This window comes from Ceratotherium simum, chromosome 23, assembly GCF_057802395.1.
Source record: "Ceratotherium simum simum isolate JZ-2026a chromosome 23, ASM5780239v1, whole genome shotgun sequence".
In the NCBI taxonomy this organism is placed as follows: domain Eukaryota; kingdom Metazoa; phylum Chordata; class Mammalia; order Perissodactyla; family Rhinocerotidae; genus Ceratotherium; species Ceratotherium simum.
Window position 1 is genome coordinate 18,107,181 of NC_141922.1, and position 26,159 is coordinate 18,133,339.

Genomic DNA, 26,159 nt, shown 5'->3' on the forward strand with positions numbered 1-26,159 from the left:
GGAAAGTGGTAGAAGAGATTCCTACATATTAAGTATTCTTGAAAAAATCACAGAGAGAGCTAGAAATGAACTATGACAACTAGATTGCTTGGTCAGGGGGCATCAGAGGAGACAGCTCAGTGGTTCCAATAGCAGAGAAGAGCTGCTTCTTGCTCATGTCCTGACCTGGCTAATCTGGTATTTGGACAACAGCTGTTGGGAGACATATTTGCCTGGAAGTGGCAGGATGTTTAAAGATTTTATTTATTTATTTTTCCCCCAAAGCCCCAGTAGATAGTTGTCTGTCATAGCTGCACATCCTTCTAGTTGCTGTATGTGGGACGCAGCCTCAGCATAGCCAGAGGAGCGGTGCGTCGGTGCGCACCCGGGATCCGAACCCGGGCCGCCGGCAGCGGAGTGCGCACACTTAACCACTAAGCCACGGGGCCGGCCCTGGCAGGATGTTTATAGTTCTGAGTTTTGTTGAGTGGCTGAGCCAGCCTCACAGGTGCTTCTCTGCTGCTTCTGCAGTGAGGTCCTGACACCTGGACATGAGTTGGAGACGGGAGCTAAAGTGGGTGTGGGAAGCTGGAAGAGGCAAGGAACAGATTCTACCCCAGAGTCAGCCCTGCCGACACCATGATCCTAGACTCCTAGCCTCCAGAACTGTGAAGGAATAAGTTGCTGTTGTTTTGAGCCCCTGAGTTTTGGTAATTGATACAGCAGCCTCAGGAAACTAATACAGCGGGCAAGTGAAAAGCAGTGACCTTCCCAGGCAGGCAAGATTCTCCCCCCCTTCATTACTTCATCTATCTTCCCTGCACCCCCATTTCCAAAGGAGAAACTGAGGGCCTGGGAAGCCTAGTGTGTCAGCAGAAGAGACTGGCCCTTGGGCACCAGAGAGGGGCTGCAGCTCCGGGCTCAGTGAGGCAGACTGTGGCTGGCATTCGGAACCTGGGGGAAAGCTGAGCCCTGCCACCTGCATGCTGTGTGGATCACTCATGGACACATGAGCTCGTGGTGTCAAGTGGCAGGCACTTCAAACCCAGGGCCCCATCCTGTTGAAACTCAGCTCGGTATCTTCCCAGAAAATTGCTGGGAAAGGAAGACCAAGGAGGCCCTCCGGTCCTCCCAAAGCTGATTATCAACCCGGTTCTGACCTCTGCTGTGTAATTACTCTCCGGTGTCCGATGCACAGCCAGGACTGAAGTTCCTACTTTTCTCGTTTTTTAAATAGTCTTTCCCAGAACCACTGGGGACTAGCCCCAGTGCCTCAAACCATTGTAAATGTTTACAGGAAGCTGTGCAGCAGCACAGACTGCTTATATGACACACACATTATGAAATGTGAAATTAGATCACTGTTCAGTAAATCCCTTCTTGTCCGGTAGTGGGAACAGCTCCCAAGATAAACCTTAGACCTGGACTCAAAGGGCTTGAGGGAAATCTAGTCATTTCCACACTCTCCCCCCACCTCCAGGCTGTGGCCATGCCATCCCAGGATTGCCTTGCTCTCTGGTCTCTCTTTCTAAAGCATTCCACGAAGGAAAGTCTACAACACTTTATTTTTTAAATTTTAACTCGATTTTCCTGGATTATCCGGAATTGGGTTGACTATGGCATCAGAGCAGAGGATTTATTATTGGTCCCTGCTACATCCAGCCCGCCTGAGCAGCACATGCAGCTTATACCAATGCAGAGACAAGGTTCTGTCATAATGCTGTGCAAACTTCTCCATTCATTCATTCATTCACACGTATATGCATGCATTTAAACATTCATTCAGCAAGTCGTCTGATAAAGATTGAGAGCCTTTTGTGTGGATATAGTGGTGAGCAAACCCCCCTGCTCCCATGGAACTTGCAGTGTGGCATGGCAGAGACAGGACAGAGAAGGAGAAGGGGCATGTGAGGGACACTGAGGGAAGAGTGCCTCATCTGTCCCAGGAAAGTCCAGTGAGTAGAGTCCTAAAGGAAGATGGGAGGGAAGGTGAGGATCAAACTTAAGGTGTTCCAGGTAGAGGAAACAGCCCATGCAAAGACTCAGAGGTGAGAAAGAAAATGTTGCTTGTTCTAAGAGCTGCAAGTGATTGATAGAGTCGATGGAAAGGAGGCCTAGGAGAGGAGGAGTAGGGTGACACAACTTTGAGAGGCAAGTAGGAGCTACTCAAGAGGCCTCATATGCCAAACCAAAGAGTTGAGACTTAAGGAGACGGCCCGGTGGTGTACTGATTAAGTTCACACGCTCCGCTTTGGCGGCCCAGGGTTCGGAGGGTTTGGATCCCGGGTGTGGACCTACGCACCGCTCATCAAGCCATGCTGTGGCAGCATCCCACATACAAGGTGGAGGAAGATTGGCACAGATGTTGGCTCAGGGCCAATCTTCCTCAAGCAAAAAGGGGAAGATTGGTAACAGATGTTAGCTCAGGGCCAATCTTCCTCACCAAAAAAAACAAACAAAAAAAAGAGTTGAGACTTTATTCTGGATTTGAAGGGGCCTATATTGAAAGGTTTGAAGCAAAGGAGTGAGCAGGCTGGTCTGCTCATCAGAAAGGTTGTTCTGGGGCAGTGAATGCTGATAGGAAAGGGGAGAGGAAGGCAGGAACCCTGCTTGGGTATCAGTAGTTCTGCTGAGCAGTGTGATGGCGGTGAGGATGGAGAGAAATGAAAGGACCTGAGAGATACTAAGGAGGTGGAATAGCGAGGTCTCAGTGGTGACTAACTGGGTGTGGGGTGAGGGTAACGAGGGAGCCAGGGATGTGGGGACGAGCCCCAGATCCCCAGCAGATGGGCCACCTGGGAGGCAAGAAAGCCCCTTCCAGGGATGACAATTGTAAGGATCCCGGCCCGAGATGCAGAGGCCCTAGACCTGGGCAGGAGCAGTGTGCACGGAATGAAAGGGGCAGATTCAAGAGATTTTTACGAGAAAAAGAAATCCCTGTTGAGGTGAGATTTCTGGCACTCAGAAGTTAAAAAAAAATGTCACAGAGGAAGTAACTGGATACACATTACGTAGGTGAAGCTGCAGGAGGAAATGAAGAGGAACAACATAAATAACAGTGTTGGAACTGAACCAAAATGAGGCAGGCAATTAACCCCTACTGGTTTTGCAAGTGAGCTCATCCTAGAATTTTCTGTTTCTCCAATGGGAAGCAAACAGCTAGATCTTCCCAGAACTGTAAAAGTGAAACTGATCCTTGAGACTAAGCGAACAGACCAAGGACACAAAGCAAGTGGCTCTCTAACCGCTAGCTCAGAGCTGTCTTTCTAAGTCCCTGCACCGTCTTTGCAAATATGGCTACGAGGGGGGGTGCCAGAGTTGAGCCAAGGGTAACACACCTCAAGTCTTTGCCAGCATTCCTTTGTCTTCCCTCCCCCATCTGCAGCCAGGTCCCTTCCATGCCTTCTCACAACCATGACCCAGATTTTTCCTGTTCCCGACTCTTCTATCAAAATGCATCTACCATCTCTTGTTTCTTCAGAATCCTGATCTCTCGTCTGGGTAGGAATGATCATGAAATTTCAACTAATTCAGTTCCACTCAAAAATGCCCCAGCACATGCTATTCATAGGCAGCGGAATCTAAAGTAGAACTAGGAACGGGCTGACGCGGGAATCTCCAGCTTTGGGCTGTGAAGAAAGGGGTTTTGGTTCCTTTCTTGAAGTCTAGAGATATTGCTGAGGATAGCGGGTATATTAGTTTCTTAGAAACGCCATAACAAAGTAACACAAACTGTGGCTTAAAACAACAGAATTTTATTGTCTCACAGTTCTGGAGGCCAGAGGTCTGAAATCAAGGAGTGGCGGTCCGTGCTCCCTCTGAAGGCTCTAGGGGAGGACCAGTTCCAGGCCTCTATCCCAGCTGCCGTAGCCTCAGGCGTTCCTTGGCTTGCAGATGCATCACTCCAATCCTCCATCCTCACTTGGCCTTCTCCTTGTACCTCTTTACATCATCTTCTTGTGTATGTGTCTGCGTCAGAGTCCAAATTTCCCCTTTTTGTCAGGACGCCAGTCATATCGGATTAGGTCTCACCCTAATGACTTCATTTTAGCATATTACTGCTGTAAAGAGCATATCTCCAAATAAGGGCACATTCTGAGGTACCGGAGGTTAGGACTTCAACATATCGTTTTAGGGGGACACAAGTCAACCCATTATAGTAGGTGTCCCCTGACAGCCAGGATACAGAAGAAGGGTCGGATGGGAGGTTCTGCCAGTGTACCCCTTCCCATGGAAATGTACACACTGCTGTGGGCGAGAATGGACAAAGTGCTGACATTTGAACAGAGCTTTACTATTGTCTAGATACAAGTTTTCAGAGTCTTGTATCTCATCCGCTCACAGCCCCTATGAGATCAGTATTGTCTTAACCTACATCTACTAGAGGATAAAAATGAGACTCAGGACAGCCCTGCCCAATAGAAATATAACGTGAGCCTCAAATGGAATTTCAAATTTTCTAGAAGCCACATTTAAACAAAAGTAGAAAAAAATAAGTGAAATTAATTTTAATATATTTTATTTTAACCCAAGATATTAACATTTCAATTGATAAACATTATAAAAATGATTGAGATATTTTACGCTCTTTTTTTATCCTAAGTCTTTGAAATCCAGTGTGCGTTTTACGCTCATAGAGCATCTCAGTTCAGACTAGCCCATTCAAATGCTTGATAGCCACATCTGCTGCAGTATTAGACAACACAGCTCTAAAGTGAGTCCAGAGTTTCTCAGCTGGTATGTGATAGAGCTGGAATTCTAACCCAGCTCTGTCTGACTCCAGAGGTCATGTTTCTCCCACCACAACAGCTGCTTCTAACACCTGGGCGCAGCTAGGGAAGAGTTGCTCTCCGTGAACTATTCCCTACCTAAATTGTGTTACCCTGTGTGATAGTAATTCTGAAAACTACCTTCTAGAGAGAACACCTTAGCTCAAGTAATTCCAATAGTACGGACCTCAGAGGTATTTGGAAACTAGAGGGAGGTGCTTTCTCTGGAAATCTCAAATCTTCCCATGTAACCAGCTGATTGCTTTCACCCGAGTCGAATTCCAGCAGTGACGGATCCAACCAATATCTTAGATGTGGAGTTAGGGAACTGGCTTTAGCCCATTCATAGCCTCCGTCCGCCTCTCCCAAAGCTACCCTGAATAAACATGTAAACCAAGGGAAAATAGTGTGTGTTCTACACAAATGCAGCTTCAAACAAGTCTCCCAGCCTCCCTGACCCTTCCCTCCAACCAGATTGTAGCCCTGAGGTCCTCCTCTGACGAAAAATCTGGAGTGACTGCTGGGTGCCCCTGGGTAGGATGTCATGAAAGCTAGCCCAGGGTCTAGAAGTCCTCCATTCACTGTTATACAAAGGTCAAGAACTTCAGCTGCCCCTTCTCCTCGCCCTGTGATAGGCATGGTCTCACCATTACCCAGCAGCCCTTCCTCCTCCTTCTCCCTGCAGTCACGCAGGCCTTCCTTGGTTACTCCATGTGCAATCTGGCTCCTGGTCTTTCTGAAGTCTTCTTTAAATATAAGTCACACTTGATGGCAAAACCTTTGGGTATTATTTCCTCAGACACAGGGAGATCAATGGTGCTGCCTATCCTCACCTCTTGTCCCACAGTGGGTTGAGTGTTATGGGGACAGAACTGGAAAATAAGATATGGACCCTGCCTTCAAAGAGCTTTCTATCTACATAAGGCACCAAGACAGCCTCAAGAGGGGCAGAGGGCTGGGTGGGATGCACACCAGCCTGGAGTTACAGGAACTCGGCTTCACATCACCTTTCTTTGAGTAAATCAGTGCCAGATACTTATTTGGAAAATACTAAGTGAAGCCATGATACACAGTGAACCCACTTGCCAAGGGGTTCAAAGCTAAGTGAGACACAATCCCTGTTGTCAAAGAGTTTACATCCTATAGTAGGGTTTCAGACCTCAACCATTAAACTACCACCTTCCACAATTTTTGTCAATATGAGTACTATCAACTTAACATTTTTCATTTAATCAACTCATTTTCAGCCCCTGTCCCTCACAAAACATCAGCAAAAGCATGGGTTTAATGATTTAGTTCTCTCTATATATTTTAAGTTCACATTAAAATAAACACACAACGATTAAAATTTTTAGTCATATATGGACCTCCCAAAATCATCTTTCATACCTCCAGTGGTATGCATAGTACTCCACCTTAGAAAACCCATATGTGACGAGCAAGATAGACCCAACACCCCCACTTACCCAAGGAAGACAGCAGTAAGTGGCACCACAACAGAGCACACTACCGCTTAGTGACTCCTCCCTGGGGCCCAGGCACCAGGCTCAGAATGTCACACACGTGCAATCTTATACAATCACTGCAACGATCCTAAAGACATGTAAGCCATGTTCGCGGAAGAACAGAGGAGGCAGAAACTTAATGCTTGAGGATTTATAACAGTACTCACCCTCCTGACAAATGTGGGTGAGACAGGGTGAGGGAGCCTTGGGGGTTGTGTGCAGAGATGGGTCTAGGAGAATAGTTTGAGACCAAACTGCAGGAAGTCTCAATGCTGCATTAAAGAATTTGGATTTAATTCTAGGAGTCATGAGGAATCACTAAAGGTATTTTAATTAGGAAGTGAAATGAGCACATGCATGCTTCTGAATGATGATTCTGATGACAGCATGGAGGGTGGACCGCAGGGATCAGAGCCTGGAGTCGGGGAGACTAAAGACAAGTAGGGCCTATCAGGCAGTGGCAGTAGGAATGAAGAAGATGGAGTTATCTCATAGGTGAGACAGACGGCACATGGTGATACTAGAAGGTAAAGGAGACCAAAGGTGGGCCCTCAAAAATGTCTTTGGATTTTCTAATTCGGGGGATGCCATGCACTGAGATGAAGTGAACAGCGTGGGGAGTGGACTTAAGGATAGACAAGGTGAGTTCAGGTTTACATAAACAGGGAATTGAAATGCCTTGGGATATCCATGGGAAGATGGCCACAGGAAGCCGGAAATAAGATCTGAGCTCAGAGGAAAGATACAGGCTGGAGGTGCTGATTTAGGATTCATCAGCAAAAGGGCGGTGGTCTCCGGGGGAAAGAGTGACTGCAATCAGCAAGGAGAGCTGGAAGCTGAGTTTAAGGGCAGAGGAAGGAAGAAGGGCCGATGGAGGCTGCTGAGAGAGAGGTGGGGAGAGGTGGAAGGAAGGAACAGGAGGAGAGATGCAAAGCAGTCAAGGATGGTGTCTCCAGCAGAGAACGGTCAACAAATTCAAATACTGCAGAACAGTCAGGTACACGCAGGAACTAAGAAGAGGCTCTGAGTTGTGTCTCAAGTGTCTTCATCTGTAAATAAAGCTTGGACTAGAAGGCCTCTGATGTTCCTCCTAGCTCTCACAATTGCCAAGCGCTGTGCCTTAAATCCCAGTGCATTCAGTCACTGAGCGAGCCCCACATGGATCTGAGGCAGCCCCAGGGCACTTGGTCATTTATGATCCCTGGTGTCCATGGTCTCCCATGAGCACTCTCAGGGCCACTGTGGACCCTACTTGGATTATCTCATTTCAGTCCCACAATAGCCTTGTATATCATTACCCCCATCTTACAGATGGGAAAACTGAGGTGTGGCAAGGCAAATAACTTGCCCAATGTCATACAGTTTAAGGGTGGAACCATGATTTGAATCATAATTCAAGAAGAAACATAATTCAGGGTTTGCTAGTTAAATAGTCTTTCTCATCCCCGTACCTGCAATACTTAGATCATCTTTCCAATCCTGTCTGCATGTTCAAAAAAGGACATTCTCCTCTTCTTTCTTATTCATTATATAGTTTTTAGTACTGATCAAATTGCCTACAATGAGTATGTATTACCTTGAGCATCAGGGAAAAGAACTTTTTAGAAAGAGTGTAATTCAAAGGTGTAACAGTCGGGAGTTTAAAGGGGCAACTGCCCTTCATGCTCCCAGTTGGGACTTCTTGCCTGAGATGAACAAGTTCATGGGTGGGCTTGATATTGTAGCAATTTGAGCCTGTATCTTTATCTCTTCCACTCAATTTTATGTAATTGAAGGTCAAGGAATAGACCATACTTTTTTTTTTTTTAGTTTTTTTTTACATTTTTATTGAGGTATAATTCACATGCCATACAATTCACCCATTTAAAGTGTACAATTCATGGTTTTTAATATATTCATGAATACGTGAACCCATTACTGCAGTCCATTTAGAACATTTTCATCGCCTCAAAAAAAAGCCTCCTACTTTTTAGCTATCACCTCCCTACCCACTCCACCCATCTCTATAGATTTCCCTATGCTGAATTTCCATATGAATGGAATCATATAATATGTGGTTCTCTGTGATTGGCTTCTCTCACTTAGCATAATGTTTTAAAGGTTCATTCATAATGTAGCATGTGTCAGTACTTCATTCCTTTTTCCTGACCAAATAATATTCCACTGCATGGATATACCACATTTCGTTTATCCATTTATCCATTGATGGACATTCCAGTTGTCTTCACCTCTTGGCTATTATGAATGATGCTGCAGTGAACATTCATGTACAAGTTTTGTGGGAACATTTGTTTTCATTTCTCTTGAGCATATGTGGAGGAGTGAAATTAAGGCCATGCTCATTCCTGTTTCCACTACAATGCCCAGCACTGCGCTTCATGCAATGTGATGCCTCAATGGATATTTGTCAAGTGAGTGAAAAGAAAACAGTTCTCCACAAGACATTAAAGCTAAAGGATCCATGGAGGTTCTGCTGAAGCCTCTGCCCCCTGCCCCGGCTTCCTCAGCCTTGATGAAAATAAACCTCCATCTTATTTCCCGTTCACTCTTGCTTTGTTTCTTTCTCTTGCCCTTTAGGAACTGATGAAGCAACCATCATTGAAATCTTATCAAGCAGGACGTCAGATGAGAGGCAACAAATAAAGCGGAAGTACAAGACAGCATATGGCAAGGTGAGTCCAAGGGTCCTCGCCAGCGTGCACACGGCCTTGGCCTCAGTGGGCTCTGCTTCCGCTGCATTCCCAGGGTAGCAGAGAATATCTTTAAAGCTTTATTGAGTTAACCCAAGAGTAAAAATGAAACAACTATTTAAAACTTTAATTGACTTCAGTAAAACTGAAATTGCCTTAATAGCCTGTAAAACCAATATTCTTTCACTCATTATTTTTTAAATTGACTCCTTTTTCTATTAATCCCTCAGTTATTTTTTCCACTCATTTGGACAAATTCCACATATTAATTTACAGATAGGCCAATGATTTGAAATCAGTTTTCACAGGTGGGTCTTTACACAAGAATTCCTCATTTATTCAGGCTTCTTCAAGGAGGATATAGTCTTCATAAGGGATTGTTACAGAAAACTTAAAAAAAAAAAAATCCTCCATTTCGTTAAGCATCAACACCTTTTTTCTTTCTTTATGTATTTTTCTTTCGTTCTTTTTGTTGTGGTTAATGGTGTTATGTATAGAAATATTTAAGTATGCATTAGGCTGTCTATTTTCTTTATCAGTACATATGAACACAATTTAATCTTTTCTTAACGTCATTGGAATTATCAGTATGCAAAATGAATATTAATTATTATGCTGTATTCTAATCCATATTTATGAAACCTTTACAGTTTCAATCACTCTATGTATAAATAGAGATAGAGACAGATTTTCTTACTTATTTGACGTGGGGCAGGTAACAGTCTCCTTAGGCCTAGGTCTCCTCACACATAAAATGAAAATGATAATTTACCTCCCTTCTCAGATTGCTGGGAGAATCAAGCAGGATAACGCCAGCACAAACCAGGAGAGGGAAGCTATGAGAGGTCTGGTCATTTCCATTTTACAGAAAGGAAAGGTAGAGCTCATCTGTTTAAATGACTTATGCAAAATCACACACCTAGTAAGAAAAAGAACCAGGACTCAGACCCAAGTCTTCTGCTGCAGGGCCACTGTCCACTCCTGGAGGACCCACCGCCGTGAAAGGAGGTATTTATTTATACACCAAATGGAGCAGATGGTTGTACTTTAATAGTTTTTCTGCTTCTCACAATTGGGCTTGTCAATGTCATTTTTGATGAAAATAAGTGAATCCTCAGTTCAGCTGCATTTAATGGAATTGAAGGACATTGAACTTCATCCTTGTCCTTGTGTCTAACTGCAGCAGCCTCTCCAGAGCTATGTCTACTTCCACCCTACTGATAAGGAAAGTTGGATGCAGGCTTCTTAAAAACTCTAGTGTAAAATAAGAGTAAATGGGTTCAAAGTGAGGGCTTAGGGGCTCTGCTAAAGATAATGTGGGCATCTCTAGCACAAAACTTCTCAATACCAACACTTGCCAACCATTTGCTTACTCTCCCATCCTCAGCTGTGTTTCAGATGGCTGAGACTGCTGAGAGGTGATCTAGAATCACTATATCACGAAGCTGGAAGATGCTAGAGACAAACAAATCTAAGTCCCCATGTCAACTGAGCTCCAAAGAGAATACCAACCCCCAGGTGACCCAGCTACTTAGCAGGAAAACCAGGATTAGAGCAGAGAGATCCTGAGCCAGCTTCTGTGTCCAAACAGAATGTAAACACACAGGGATGTGTTTTCCTGCTTGTGGCTTGTAAGAGTAAGCACAAGGGATTTCTGCTCTCTGAAGTTCTATGTAATGCCCATCCGACCTGAAATAATATTTTCAGTCTTCGCGGGGATCCACACCATAGAGTTCTGACAAAAGGCCTGGGTTCACAAGACGCAGCTTTAGATGGAGCAGCTGCCCTGGGACGGACGTCCCAGGGGACATCCCAGGGGCTAATATCACAGCCCCTTTGAAGACTACGGATCCCAGGGCCTTGGACAAAAGTCTTCTAGGTTTTTCTCCCAGGCCCAGAGCTCAGAGGTTCCTTTGAGAAATAGTTGATTTGCCTTCTCTCAGAAAGTTCCTTTCAGCATGGAATAATAATAATAATAATAGTCACTTATTGAACATTTAAAATGTGCCAGGCACTGTGCTCAGTGTTTACGTGAATTGTCTTATTTAATTCTCCCAACAACCCTAAGAGATAAGTCTCATTCTCCCCACTTTTCAGAGAAGGAAACTGACAGTTGGTGAAATTAACTACATTTCCAAGGTCAGCGAGCTACTGTGACTGTGTTGTTAGCCATCGGGCCATGTTGCTGAGTAGCCAGACACACCCTATGCTATCATTTGGGGGCCTGAAAGGCTAGCTGGTCCATGGGACTCCAGTCTGACCGCACTGGGCTGTCGCTGCATGAAGGTCCTGCTTTGAGGGCCTTCATTTAAGATGGGACATTGACAGCTCGAGTTAGATTGAATGCCCATTCTTGCCCCTTTCCTCACTAAACCATCTAGTCAGAAGGAGACAGGCAGGAGTGGGCAGTTCACTTGTGATAGAGGGTGCCTGCCAGAAACGTCCATGAAGATGGATACCTGCCAAAACAGGGTGCCAGTGAGAATTTCATGTACTTCCCTTCCCCAGGCCCGACTGCTTTCCCACACGTGTCCCTCACAGGATTTAACAAGATAACCAAACCTGTACATCTGGTTTGCCCAGGACATTCCCTAATTATTCCTGTTGTCCCCCTGAAATTATTAATAGTACCTGCTTTCACTCTCAGATCATCCCAATTTGGATGACAAATGATCTGGTTTGTAACAGATCAACAAACCTGTAATTCAGTCCTTTCTAGCCAAGTGTTTGGGGCCGAGTCCTTCATCTTTTTAAGGTTCAGTAAATGGGGATACTGCCAATTCCTCTCTTGCCAGGGCCATTTTGAGTATGAGTGAGAAAGCTCTCTGAACCCTAAAATGTGCTGCCAATGGCTGGTTGTTATTGTGATTCATTTTCGGGGTCTCCAGCTCTGAGCAGGGGACCTTCTCTCCACCTCTCTGCCAGTCTTAGGGGAAGATTAATGGGCAGTAACAGTGACCACAGTCCTCCAGAGCAGCTCACTCGTGCCTGTACAGCTCCATCTAGATAACCTCCCATGTGTCCACAGCAGGTTGCCCGTCGACCCAAGGTCATGCGGTGGGGAGAACAGACACCTGTCCCTCTTCTCTTGGGCCATTCCCAGTCAGGGCTCTCGCTGTCTTCCTACAGGACCTGGAGGAGGTTCTCAAGAGTGAGCTGAGTGGAAACTTCGAGAAGACAACCTTGGCCCTTCTGGACCGCCCCAGCGAGTACGACGCTCGGCAGCTGCAGAAGGCCGTGAAGGGTCTGGGCACGAATGAGGAGGTGCTCATTGAGGTCCTGTGCACAAGAACCAATAAGGTTAGTTCCCGCCGAGCCGTCAGACCTGGCCCCTGAGGGAACATCCATACGCCCATCAGAGGCGGTTGCAACAGCCAGAAGGGAAGCTACATCCCGCATTCCACCCATGGGGTGAGCAAGTGTCTGGGTAGAAATGTGTCTGCTTGGCCCATGAAGGAGAGATGCCTCTTCCAATCTTCTGGTGGTCAGTCTTGGTGTTGGTGTTGCTGGCCTTGGCATGACAAAATAGATCCTTCCAGAAGAGCTTTGTCAACCCAGCTTTTGTTTTTCTAAACGGATGCACCGTTTGATATGCAGAAGGCTAGATTCTACTTTCTCCCTCCCAGCCTGACTTTGTGGGTCTTCTGGCACGAATAATGCAATAAGAAGCCCTAGCATGTTTGTGTGGCTGCCTCCTCCACAGCCATCATCTAGCGTAGAGTACCAAGAAGGCTATAACCAGGCAGGGAGGTGGGTAAGGCAGAGGGGATCCCATGAACACTCCCCATGGCTGTCAGCACCTCTCCAGACGTTTCCATGTCCTTCTATCAGCAGACCTCTCTCATTGTCCCTTGGGCACAGGCCACCATTTCAGGAGTTGAAAAAAGCATTTCTTAAGGCTCTAGTAGAAGCCCGTTCATCTTTGGTTCCAGAAGCCATGAGAGCCAAGGAATTTATTAAGAGTAAAGGGGGTCCACAAATCATTATTTGGAGACCTCCCCTCTTCCATAGCCAGTCATCGCATAGGATGGGGAGGCCTAGCAAGGAAAATGCCAGAAAATCCCAACACTCTTGAGGCCTCCGGATAGGAAACAGAAGCAGTGGTTGGAGCAGACAGCAAGGAAAAACTCCGACAGCGCTCTGACGCTAAAATGCTATTTTAAGTCTCGAGTGCCAACGACCCTGAGCTGGTCCCTTCTGCTCAGCCTGTGCTGTGCAGTATATTTCCCGAAGCACCGCCATACTCCATGCCACAGCCACAAACCTCTTTCCTGAGCATCCCTGGACTTCTTTTCTTCCCATGAGATAATGAAAACGCTGCATTTCCAGGAGTTTCGGTTTAGGATTGTGCCTTACAGGAGGCTTAGCAAAGGAGGTGGCATCAGTCCAGTCCAATAGTCACACAACTTTCCCTACTGCACATTCCCACCCTTTCCAGAAGCTCCACAGTCCCAGCAAAGAGGCATCCAATACGCGGCAATCAGCAGCCTGACTTGGCAAGAGGTTAATTTGATCATTATTTTTCTAATCTTATTTGACCACATGCTGTTCCCCCTCAGCCTAATTTCTTTCTAGTCCTGGTCTCAAACAACAAGCAAGATCTTTTTTTTTTTTTTTCAGTCAAGTAGATCTGACAGTAAAGAGAAGAAAAGCAGGGAGAGAGGAGACCCCGGGTTCCAGCAGATCCCGGCGGTGGGTTGGAAGGAGGAGAAGGGGAGGCAGTTGTATAGACACAGATGGTCAGCCCCCACCAGCCTCCCACCTCCCTCCCACCCACCGAAGCACATCAACCAGGCTCCTCATCTATTACCCCACTACCTTCTCCCCATCGCTGCCCACTGGCTTTCATTTTAAACAGTTTGTGGGATATGTTGTGGGGAAATGCCTGCTCTTACACACTGCTGGTTCAAGCGTAAACAGAGGCAGCCAGCCTGAGTGGGCCACTCAGCACAAGTCATTGAAATACAAAGCAATTCTTCCCAGGAGACTTTCTAGAGAGAAACTTGCACTCCTGCACACAGCAAACTGTTCACTGAATGAGGCCTCGTTTGAAGTAGAGAAAAACTGGAAACAACCTAAATGTCCATTAATCGAAGGCTGGCTAAATACACCATATGGCTTATTGTAGGATGGAACATTTCACATCATTTAAAACATATTAGGTGACTAGCTATGTATGAACACAGCTGGATCTCCAAGACACATTATTGAGTGAAAAAAATAAGCCAAAAACCGATGTGTACAGTATTCCACTTTTTAAACACATACACAAAACAGTTCTACGTAGTTTCAATAGCGCATATGTATGTATACAAATGCAACTAAAAATTCTTGGGAAGATGTACTGACTTCTAACACTGGCTTCCTGGGTGGGGCTGGGGGAGTGAGATGGGGTGAGGAGGTTGTGAAAGATGTTAGCTGAGCTGTAATATTTTCCTTTTAACTAAGGAGAACCTATGCAGACGTTACTTGTGTGGTTTGAAATGTTTGCACAGAAGGAGCTCCCTCGCACCTCTAGGGAGCTGCTCCAGACCTAGGCCCTGACTCGTAGGGACAGCCCTCTTCAGAGGAAGTCATGAAGGCATCCTGTGTCCAGAGACAGGCTCCTGCCTCTTCCCTCTGTGTGTCTCTGCGTATCTTCTCAATTAACCCCACCTTGGAGTATTGACTTTTCTTATTACCTCTCCTAGGAAATCATCGCCATTAAAGAGGCCTACCAAAGGTGTAAGTGACCTTTTGTTCTGACTTTGGATAAAGAATGTTCCTTTCAAAATGCTCTGGGAAACTAAATCATCTGTTTTCTCCCTTCCTTTTTTCTTCTTCAAAAGTATTTGGCAGGAACCTTGAATCGGATGTCAAAGATGATACAAGTGGAAACCTAAGGAAAATTCTGGTGTCCCTGCTACAGGTAAGGAATAACGAGGCCTCACCTGCTTTATGATCTTGGGAAATAGCCCTCGGCAACATGATACCGTGATGAAAAAGGCCATGTTGATAATAAACATTTCCTCCTTTTATTAAAAATATTATTGAGGGATCGTCAACCCATGCTCCATCAGCCCAGCTGTTGTGAAATTATTCAATTGAGATTTCTCCCATAATAACAATCTGCCTGGTCATTTGCAGTTTACAATCCCATTTTGTTAATGAGTTATCTCGTTAAGCATCACCATCTCGTTTTGCCAACGAGGAAACTCAAGCCCAGAGAGGATGGGTAACCTGCCCAGGTTTACACAGCCAGTAAGACGCAGCCCAGCAACAAGAACTAGACCGTCTGACCCCAAGCGGGCCTCTTCTCACAACACAACCCTGCACTTACTTCCAGGCTTCACCCCAAGTCTAGGCCTGTAAGAACCACTGCAGGGAGCTTGGCCAGGAAAACAGGGCTTTCAGAATTGGCCCTGCTAGGATACAGCGCCAGGGCCTCCAGCCACCCAGCACCTGCACTCTCCTTGACACACCCATCTGTATGAGCTTTGTGCATTTCCTCTGTTTCCTTACTCTCGATGTAGATAGACTGCAGCAGAGAACACATGGAGTAGTTTTCAGCTGTAGTAGGAAGATTATATAAGTTTTCTCTTGCTGCATAACAAATTGCCACAAATTTAGTGACCTAAAACAACACAGATCTACCATCTTGCAGGTTCCATGGGTCAGGAGTCCTGTTACCAGTTAGCCGAGTCCTTTGCTCAGGGTCTCACCAGGCTGAAATCAAGGTGTCAGCCAGGGCTGCCATCCCATCTGAGACCCGGGGTCCTCCCCAAGCTCACTGGTTGTTGGCAGATGTCGGTTCCTTGCAGCTGTATGACTGATGTCCCTGTTTTCCCGCTAGCTGTCAACCAGAGACCACTATCAGCTCCTAGAGGCCGTCTGCAGCTCCCTGTCATGTGGCCGCCCCACAGACAGTTCAAAGCATGGCTATATGGTTTCATCTAGGCCAGCAGGAGCTCATCTCCCTGACTTCTTCCATCTCTGACCTTTTAAGAGCTCACCTGATTGGGTCAGACCCACCCAGGATAACATCCTTTTTTGTTAACTCAACTGATTAGGGAACTTAATTACATCTGGAAACATCCCCTTTGCCATATTAACATAACATAATCACAGGAGTGATATCTCATCTTATTCATGATTCTCGTCCACACTCAAAGGAGGGGGATTATACAAGGGTGTGGGCCATTGGGGGTCATCTTAGAATTCTGCCTGCCACAAAGGGCTTAGGTTAGACTTCCAAGACCTTCCATGACCAGCATTCAGGGTTCTTCAGGACTGGGACCCTGAGAGGTGTAATTTGATATTTTGGAAGGAAGATTGAGCTTTCCAATGGACTTCCTCCAGGGGACATCGTGAGGTTTCTTTCAGCCTGCTTAGAGGTCGGTGGGGTGAGTGACCCTGGTTTCTAGGAAAAAAGAAAAAAAACAAATGTTGTCACAGCAGCTACTCTGTTTATCAGTTGTGCCCAAAAGATGGCAGCAAAGAGCAGAGCTGCCACTTTACCAGGCTGAATCTCGCTTCAGGCCACCCCTCTAAATTCACCCCTAGTTTTCCAAGACTTTCCCTTGGTGTTTTCTATGGTCAAGCAGGAACTCAAGATAATAACAACATGTCGACTTTTCTAGGCTAATCGTGATGAAGGAGGTGATGTGGACAAAGATCTAGCTGGCAAGGATGCCAAAGATCTGTATGATGTAAGTGTGCAGTCGTGTGCGTCTCAGCAAATGCTTTTTTTAATTTTATTAGCATTATTTTCAACAAATGTTTCTCTATGTCATGTGAATGGGAGTTCCTTAAGAAATAACTGTGATCTTTAAAATATTTTTCATGTATATGGTCTTCATGAACCTAAAAGAATTGTTCCTATTCTTGTTGTCTGGGGTTAACCACCTCAGCTCCATTTTGGAACAAGGGAGGATATAAATAATATAAATAACTATGTGAAGTATACTCACGGGTTAGAAGTTGAAAGTGCTTAGTCAATCCGTTTGGCCTCTGTTCAGTGCATATTTTATAATTTCCTGTAAGTGAGGAGGCCTGTCGCAGCACTGTATATTCAGCCTTTTTGGAAAAGGCTTTTTCAAAATGTTTGCATTTGACCCTGGAGGCAGGGGAAGGCCGCTGGGGCACTGAGGAGCTTGCCTTCAATGAAGTCCTGGCCAAGAGGAGCCACAAGCAGTTACAAGCCACCTTTCAAGCCTATCAAATTGTAAGTAACCAAGTACTAGGGGAATGGAGTTCGCACTGAAACTGTCACGTTATTTTCAAAAGAAGCCAAGATCTAGGATATGGAACTAGGGGGGTCTTTTACAACAGTGGGTCTCAATCGGGGGTCATTTTACCCCCCACCCCAGGGATATTTGATAATGTCTGGAAACATTTGAGGTTGTCACACTAGGTGTGGTGGAGGCAGCTGTGCTATTGGCATCCAGTGGGTCAAGCCCAGGGATGCTGCTAAGCATCCCACAATGCAGAGGGCAGCCCCCACAACAAAGAATCAGCCAGCCCCAAATGTAGTGTGAGGTTGGGCAACCCTGCTTTACAGCAGAGGCTAGGAAGGCAGAGGAGTGTCAAGTTCAGGAGCAAAGTCCTCGAGTGAGAGGGTCCAGATTCAAATCCTGGTTCTCTTGCTAGGCAGTGACCTAACCTCTCCACCCTCGTTTGTAAAACAGAGACCATGATCATCATCATCACAGCTCCCTGGGGTTATTTTAAGAGTTAAATAAGAAAAATGTAAAAGGCTCAAAACAGTATCTGGCATGTGGTAAGCACATAAATGTTTGTTGTTGTTAATACTGCAATTTACAGCCGGGCTAACAGTGCCTACCACTCCCAAGATGGACGTAATGTACCCCAGAGATACACTCCTGGGAAGATGTGTATAAATTACTTTTATACAATTATTTTTTTAATCTGATGATAATTTTAAGCCAACAAGGTGAGTTAGCTATTTCAAGGCACTTAGTGGTGTGTCTGAAAATCAGTCTTAAATTGCAAGAAGGCTTTTGTGGAGTATCAGATTTTTTTTTGTCTCCTATTTTATATTTGTAGAGTGCTTTTCACTAATCAAAGCACTTCTGTGCCCTATATCTCATTTCAACTTCACAACAATCCTGTAACTATAATGCAGGCTGAACAGCCATTGTTACCCACAACTGCTGGATGAGGAAAGTTTGTTATGAGTAAGGAACCATCTGTAACTTATCAGGACCACACAGCAAGTCAGTAGCAGAAAGTGGACGAGGACTCCAAGATTCCCCAGCCTAAGCTCCTACCTCGGCTGGAGCTGGCCGCTCCTCACTCGAAATACTGTTTCCTGTGTTGCCAGCAGATGAAAAGACAATAAAGCTTAGGAATTTTATCGTTACTGTATATGAGCCTTTAGGGCCTTCTGCTTTCAAATTGTGCCCAGAATCACGATCAAAGGCAGCTGACCCTACACTCCCCTAGCCTCTGCGCCTGGAGCTGTGTAGACTCTGAGCTGGGAGACTTCTCCATGGCCTAGACCCTCTTCCCACACGACTGGGGCCCTGGATGGAGTTTCTGGGGATGGCTGTCATTTGTGATGACTATAGAAACACACGTACATGTGAGCATGTGTATGTGTGCATGAACCACTCACTGCCTGCAAGGATGCTCTCTAGGCCAATCGTTCTCAAAATTAATCCTGAAACCACAACATCAGTATCATTTGAGAACATGTTAAAAATGAGACTTCTCAGAGCCAGCCCTGATGGCCTAGTGGTTAAAGTTCAGTGCACTCTGCTTCAGCGGCCCAGGTTCTGTTCCCAAGCACAGAACCACACCACTCATCTGTCAGTAACCATGCTATGGCAGCGGCTCACATAGAAGAACTAGAAGGACCTGCGACTGGAATATACAACTATGTGCTGGAGCTTTGGTGAGGAAAAAAAATGAGAATTCTCAGTCCCCATCTGGGACCTACTGGATCAGATTCCCTGGGGTTGGAGTGCTACAGTCTGTGTTTTAACAAATCTTCCAGGTGATTCTGATGCATGTTAAAGTATAAGAGGTCTGCTCTAGGCTGCTAGCTGGATGACTTTGGACAAGTTATTAAGGGTTCTTTGCCTCAGGTTCCCCAACCATAAAATAGAGATAATAGTAGTACTGACTTCGTAAGCTTAGTAAGGATTAAATGAATTAACAGAAGTAAAGCACTTGGTACCTGCCATGCAGTAGGTGCTCAATAAACATTAGCACTTATTAGGAGTCTCCCTATGTGAACCAATAGTGTCAAAAATGAGAGGTGATGCTCAAATAGACAATAAGATAATCAATTGATTTGATGATTCTTTACGTGAAACCTCTGAAGTGCTACCTATTCATCTGTTCCAAAAACCTTGCTGGAACAACATTCATCTTGATCTTTATAATTGATTTTTTAGAGTTCACCCTGATCTTAAGACCCTGGTCGGTAAATTTTCTCATGGTCTCTTGCCAAAAGCACTAACATGCTAGTGTGAGATCACTGGAGTGGATTATGTGGCATAGGCTATCCTAGCTTAGAGCTGAATTTTATTTTTTGGCCTGAAAACTCAGGGTTTTGCTCTTTATTTGCTCTCTAAGCCTGAGTCTTAACTACTGACGCGCTCAGAAATCTCTGCCAAGCAGCAGAGCTTCCCCAGCTCTGCTGCATCATGCAAGATTATTACAGTCCCGAAGTTTACCAACATGAAAGGCTTGTATAAAGCTGGAGTAAGTTCCCCAAACAGCACCCAATATAAATTATAAGTCCACATACCCACAGCCCAAGCTTATTGCTTCCCCACCACACCCCTTCCCACTTCTCCCCTCTCCTTTAAGTGTTCCAAGACCGTTCTAGAGCCTTTGGCCCTGTAATTGCTGTAGCCAAAGCCAGCGTGCAGGGTTCTGCTGCGGGCACGCTGTCAATTTGGGGGAATTGCTTTTAAAAGAAAGAAATGCCTCCCCTATTCTTCTAAGAATCTCCCTACCGGCAATGCTACCTAGTTAACTAGAGGCCCTTGAGGCTGGTCTGGAATTCACTCTGGCAACGTGTTTTTGTACTAAGATCAGAAACCTGGTTCTATCCAAAGAGCCCCCAAAGAATTAAGTGTTTCAGTAACTGAACTGAAAATCCTGCCATTTACAAAGGAGAGTCACAATAGCTTGGGCAAGTCAATTGTTTTCATGGAGCTACCAGGAGGGGGATGGGGGCAGGAGGTATGTAGAGAAGAGGGGGCAACGCCCTCTCATATTGTGTGAATAGTGCCCCCTGGAGTTGTTCAAAGAAGAGATCCTGAGAGGGCAGAACCTGGCATTACTGCCTAGGACTAGGGTAAGGAACCCATCTCCCGCCTTTCCAGAACATCTCTGCTTTTCTGCTTTTATCTGTTCTGTAGGCCAAGAGTCCACAGAAAGTTAAAAAATAGTGTTCTGGCCCAGTATTAACAATAGAAACAGAAAGTGGTTTAATGTGAGGATTTTCTTTAGTCAACACAGACCTTGTGTGAATACAATGTCCTCTTGAAATGCAATCTCAGTCCACAGAACAAGAACCCTGTTCATGGGAAAGTGATACCAGTCCCTTCTGAAATACCAACTCCCATATCAAACCCCCCAAAAAATACCAGCTCCCATATCAAACCCAAAAAAGTCTGAGAACAGCTAAGGAAGGGACAGGACTGAAAGCCTCCAACCCAATCTCCTTTTAATCTAGTTCTGTTACACACACCAGACCTCTAGATGTGCAAACCATGACAAGGAGATCAAGCAATAGGGCCTCATTAAATCCCAACCCTCCTCCCCCGACATCTATTGTGCTGTCATCACAAAGAATACTTTGTTTACCTGCGTTTTCAGAATAAACTACATACACTCCACTGGTGTGTCCCCAAAGGCCCCAATTATTTATAGAATCACAATTGTGTCATATCCTCAAAAGACAAGTTCTCAGAAAGAAGTTTCAGTACTTGCTAATGCTCAACTGCATTCCCCAAAACCCAACACAGAGCTCTCCTTTGTCTTTCTTTGCCTGCCCTGAGCTTGGCCCGCGTGGAACTTGCATTAAGCACCGTCACAATTTACTCTGAGCTTCAGCTTCTGTAAATATTTGGGAAGCAACCTAATGTGTAATGCTGTGCAGAGCAAGATGTGAGCCGGTAGTGAAAATAGGATCATTTGGAATCACCCTAGAGTGAAGGAAGGTGGCATTTTGACATGTCAGCCCCCAGCTTCCAGGCCGTGCAACCCCGCTCTATCAGAAACATTAGACCAAGTTCTTACCATGAACTTCACAGTCTCTGCTTATTTCACCCAAACTGTAGGGGACTGAGTCCCCAGTCCCAGGTCAAGGGAGGTGAGGAAGGTGTGGGTAAGATGATTACAACCACAGTCTCCTAGAAAATTGGAAATGGAAAGAATTTTTAAAACACACTGGAAACTAAAGTATTATATACGTGTAAAGAATTATTGTTATAGTATATATTCCTTGTTCTTCCACTCGCTGATTTTATAGATGAGGAAATGGAGGCCAAGGAAGTGGTCCTGACTGGGGTCAAGTCCAGTAAGGGTCAAATATGGACTAACTCCTCAGCCATGACAGGCCCCACTCGAATGGGGGCAACTACCCCAAGCCCTGCAAGGCCCGAGGCAGGATAGGAGTTCCATAAAGCCAGGTGACCAAATCTGGAAGTTTAGTGTTTTCTGTAGAAAAACAACCCCAAGAGCGCCAAGGCCAAAAGCAGAACCTGGAATAACATTGGCCTTTGGTTGTCTCTCCAGCTCATCGGCAAAGACGTCGAAGAGGCCATCAAAGCAGAAACGTCAGGAGATCTGCAGAAGGCCTACTTAACTCTCGGTAAAGTACAGCTAGGAGAGTCCCTGACTTAGGCTGGGATCCCTGGAATCAGACTCGGAGACGGAGCTTTGAGTGCAGGAAAGTTTTGGGGAATAGCTTTGGGAACAACACATCTGAGCAGCATTGGGCAAGGGAGAGAGTGAGCGTGATGCAGTTGCAATAGGGCCTTGGCTGGTCCCCCAGGGAAGCCTAAAGCCAGGATGTCCAAAGTGAGGGCAAGGGGGCAGGGTCTTTGCACCCCACATCAAGCAGCCAACTGGTTGTACCCCAGGAGCATTTGCAACCTTGGGTAAGGCAGCTCCTTGGAGGACCATTCCTGGGGAGGGACTCAGCTGTGAGCAGCCAGCGGGCAGCTCTTGGAATGAGTGCCTCCATCCTAAAGAGGACACCTGAGAGATGCACCATGGCATCCACTACAGTCCCACCAAGATCGGGTCCCAGAGGGCATCTGTCAACAGCCTGGGACCATTGTCTAGTCTCAGGGAGCAGTATATGGTTCATATGACACACAATCAAAAGTATCCAGATTTCGGATCCGTGAACAAGTTTTTGCACATGCCTGATGGCTTGAGGGTGTCCTTTTCCATTCGGTTCCCTTCAACACTCAGAATAAATGAGGTCTGTTTAGAAAGAGAGGGGAGGGAGACCAGATCTTGACCGTGCCAAGCAAACACCAGGACCTTCTCTCCAGGTGCTGCTCACAGGCAGGAAATAGCAGAGAGGTGGGCGTGGGGCTGTGTCTGGCAGGCTGCTTTTTCCTTTTTGCAAGCCTTGGAATGAAGGCATTGTCCATTGTCCACACTCCCATGGTGAGGAGTCCAGGGCACCATCCCAAATGGCACAAGAGATGGAGAGACGGATCTCTAGAAGAAGAGGAAGAACCGAGAAAGCAGCCTTGGAAGTTTAAAAATGTGCCCTAGCTGCCAACCCTTGTTGTTTTGTTTCTTTGTGTGTGATTTTTTCTTTTTTGGAACGTCAACAATTTTTTTTAATCCATCCTTATTTTGCATTCAAATTAGCAGGACCTCTACTGTGATGTACAGAGGCCTAAACATCCCTAGTGTCACTCATGCCCCACACTGGATACATGCAACGACTGTCCTTAGGGCTTAAAGAATGAGTCTCTTAAGTAAACGGAGAGATCTACTCATGTCCCGACTCAGAGGCTCCCAATTCTTCCTGTGCTTGCAGTGCAGAGAATCAGGAAAATACCAGAGTTCAGTCAGAAGATTAATATTAACCTTTATTAATATTATTAATGGTAATAAAACCGTTCAATTCTTTAACATTTACTTAGCGCCTGCCTGGCCCAAGAGTTGTGCTGGGTGTGGGGATCAGAGGTAACTAGATCTAGTTCCTGCTCTTAAGAAGCTGAAAGTCTGGGGCATAGTCACACGAATCAATAGATTAGGCTACAGTAAAGACAAAAGCAAAAGCAGCCAGAGCAAGGAGGGTACAGAAGAAGGAAAGGCCACGTCTCTGGAGATGGGGACCATGAAATACAGGAATTAGGTGTGCTCCAGTGGTAGCAAACTTAAAAGTGATTAGAAAAGAGCTTGAGAATAAACCACATAAAATTGTAGAACATGACTTCATGACTATATTTTGAAGACATTCTCTACCGTCTCATAAACTCATAAAAATGCCAGTTTACGGCTAAAATCAAGGAGGAGGGGTTACGAGAACAAATGACTCCCACCACTTGCAGCCTCTGGAGCAGCACTTCTCAAAGGGGGGTCCGTGGATCACCTGCATCAGAATCCCCTATGCAGAGGTGTGGGAAAATACAGTTTCCTGAGCCCCACTCCAGGCTGCCCATTTAGAACCTCCAGGAATGGAGCCTGGAAGCCACACTTTTACAAGATCCCCAAGTGATTGTCCTGTGCTCACTGGAGTTTGAGAACCCCTGCTTTGAAGGCGAGGAGGAGCATGCGATGAGCACAGTAGCTGGCTGCCCTTCCTTCCACTTGCCACAACCAGCTTTATTCCCATATCTTCCCTGCCTAGCCTCATCGTAACATTTGAGGGGTTCCTGCTGCTGAAAACAACAGAGGTTGTTCACTAGGCATAGCTTGTATAGAGTAGAGGAGTTGAGAATTTTCTGCCCAAGATATCAGGAAGAAGGAATGTCAGGGGAGAAGACACCTATGTAGGTGTGGGACACACTGATATTAGGCAGACAATCATCTCAGCGTCAATGAGTACTGCCTGGGAGAGGGTCTTCAGGAAAACCTTGTGAGGCCACTAGCTCAGAATGTCTGGGGGTCACAGTGACTCTCAAGTATGCTACTCCCCAAATTGACGGATTCCCCTCACAACCGCCACCAAATCAGCAGTTTTTGGATTGTTCTCGGGCTAAAGAGGTCAGACACCTGGGTCTGGGCTGTTCTTTTCCACTGACACACTGGTGGCTGGCTGCCACATGGCCAATAAAAGGAGACAGATCACCAACCTAGCCTCTGCTTCCCTAATCCTGTTCCTCTCTCTTCCTTGTAAGCATCAATCATATAGACAATTACCTAGAAAACAAGAGTTCCTGTCACAGGACATATTAAGGATGCACATTCCACACTTACGCTGAATTTATTATTATTAATCACTAACATCAAAAATGTTAAGTGTTCTAGGTAAATGTTAGCAATGTACAGAGTAAATGGTTCATTCCCACAAAGCATTAGTCACAATGGACCATAGAGCCTGGGAGGAGGGGAGAGGATAATGATTTATCCCCAGGAGTAGAGATGCACCCCATCACTGGGCTGGTGAATGGAAACCACGCTTCATTGACTTGTGGATTAGATCAAAGCTGACGGGCAAGGGGGAAGGCCAGAAAAGAGCAACATCATAGGAAGGTGATCTGGAGACAAGATAAACATTTCATCAAGCCTGTATCCCAGATCTCAAAATAAGAAGATTGTGGGAAACTTAGAAAAGATCCAGAGGTGAGGCTCACAAAGCAAACCAGTGAGGAAAAACAAAGGGAAGGCAGGTTGTTTAGCATAGCAAAGCAGGCCACAGTCCAACTGAGTAAATATGCAAAATTATGAAGTTTTATTACAGCAATGTGGCCAGCCATCTGTATTTCCCCTCCAGACCTGACTCCGGCATCAGCGACTTCATGTAGCTATGAAAGTTATTTCTGCTGGTGAGAACCATGAACTTTGCAGGGAGAGCCTGAGGATGGCCACAGCGTTCCTCCTCCTCTGAAGACTGTTCAGGGAACAGGAGAGGTTCTATTTTGTCTGAAGGGGTTTTGACTCAGTTCTGGTCAAAGAGCTCAGGTGTTCTGACCCAGGGGAATCTTCCAGATCCTGTTACCCAACAGTGTGAAGTCTGCTCCTTTCAAACATCTGTCTCACATTTCAGTCTGCTCCAAGGGCAGCCAGGTGACATCCTGGGCCAGCTCCATTCCTTCAGAGGGTCTCCATGTTGTTCAACAAAACGCGAATGTCTCACGTTCTCTTTTCCCTTGTCCCGCCCAGTGAGGTGTGCCCGGGACCACCAGGGGTATTTTGCTGAGCGTCTGTACAAGGCCATGAAGGGTGCGGGGACCGATGAGGAGACGCTAATTCACATCATTGTGACCAGGGCTGAGGTAAGACACACTCAACTCCAAGAGGTGGGCTGCAACTTCTCTTTACACCACCACCGGTGTCCTCAACAACTAGTCTTTATTAAGAGCCTATTTACAGAAAAAGTAAAACTGAGACAGCCTTTGCCTTCCCAGACTTTGTGGAAGACATTGTGCTATGCTTCAATCTGTTTCTTTTTATAAAAAATACAATAATGATCGTTGCTTCTATTTTTGTCATCTTTGGCTCTGGAGAGTTCATGACGGTGTGCAGAGGGGCCCTGGTGGAGCCGTTCTGGTAGTGCCGCCACACTCAGCTTCATTTTAAGGAAAACAAAACAGAGACACTGAAAGGTTAGCGATGGACAAGGTCACTCAGCAGCAGAGACAATGAGCAAACGACTTCCTTACTCCTGAGCGAGACCTTTATTGAATTGAACACCCCACAGAAGCACAATTTTGCCCCACTAAGGAACCTTTTTAGACCCAGTTTTTTTTCCCTAATTGCCACCCCCCTCCAAGAATGTTAACAACACAGTTCTACCGTACATCTGCTTATGTTCACTATATATATAGTTACTTTTACATAAAAAGATCAAGATTTTTTTCAAGAACCAATTGTCGCCTCATTGGGGGCAATATCGCCCCCCTTTGAGAGTGCATGATGACAGGGAGGTAAGTAGCAAAAACCTTGGGAGCAGCTGTCAAGATTCACAGCGAATGCTTTGGAATATCGAGCCGCAGAAAGGCAGAATTACAAAATAAAGGGGAAATGGCATTTTGTCTGCAGCTGGAGGAGCCTTGGAGAATGAA

The 26,159-nt window shown here is 45.8% G+C and overlaps 1 protein-coding gene across 1 annotated transcript in view; it reads left to right on the top strand.

The window, feature by feature from the left end:
* Nucleotides 1–26,159, top strand: part of ANXA13 (annexin A13) — an 83,633-nt gene that overhangs the window by 55,333 nt on the left and 2,141 nt on the right. Inside the window, exons 4-11 of the mRNA XM_087447104.1 lie at nt 8,831–8,925; nt 12,073–12,243; nt 14,634–14,667; nt 14,772–14,851; nt 16,563–16,631; nt 17,045–17,146; nt 21,700–21,775; nt 25,258–25,370. Of these exons, the coding sequence (XP_087303230.1) occupies nt 8,831–8,925; nt 12,073–12,243; nt 14,634–14,667; nt 14,772–14,851; nt 16,563–16,631; nt 17,045–17,146; nt 21,700–21,775; nt 25,258–25,370 (740 nt within the window). The remainder of the gene's footprint in view (nt 1–8,830; nt 8,926–12,072; nt 12,244–14,633; nt 14,668–14,771; nt 14,852–16,562; nt 16,632–17,044; nt 17,147–21,699; nt 21,776–25,257; nt 25,371–26,159) is intronic.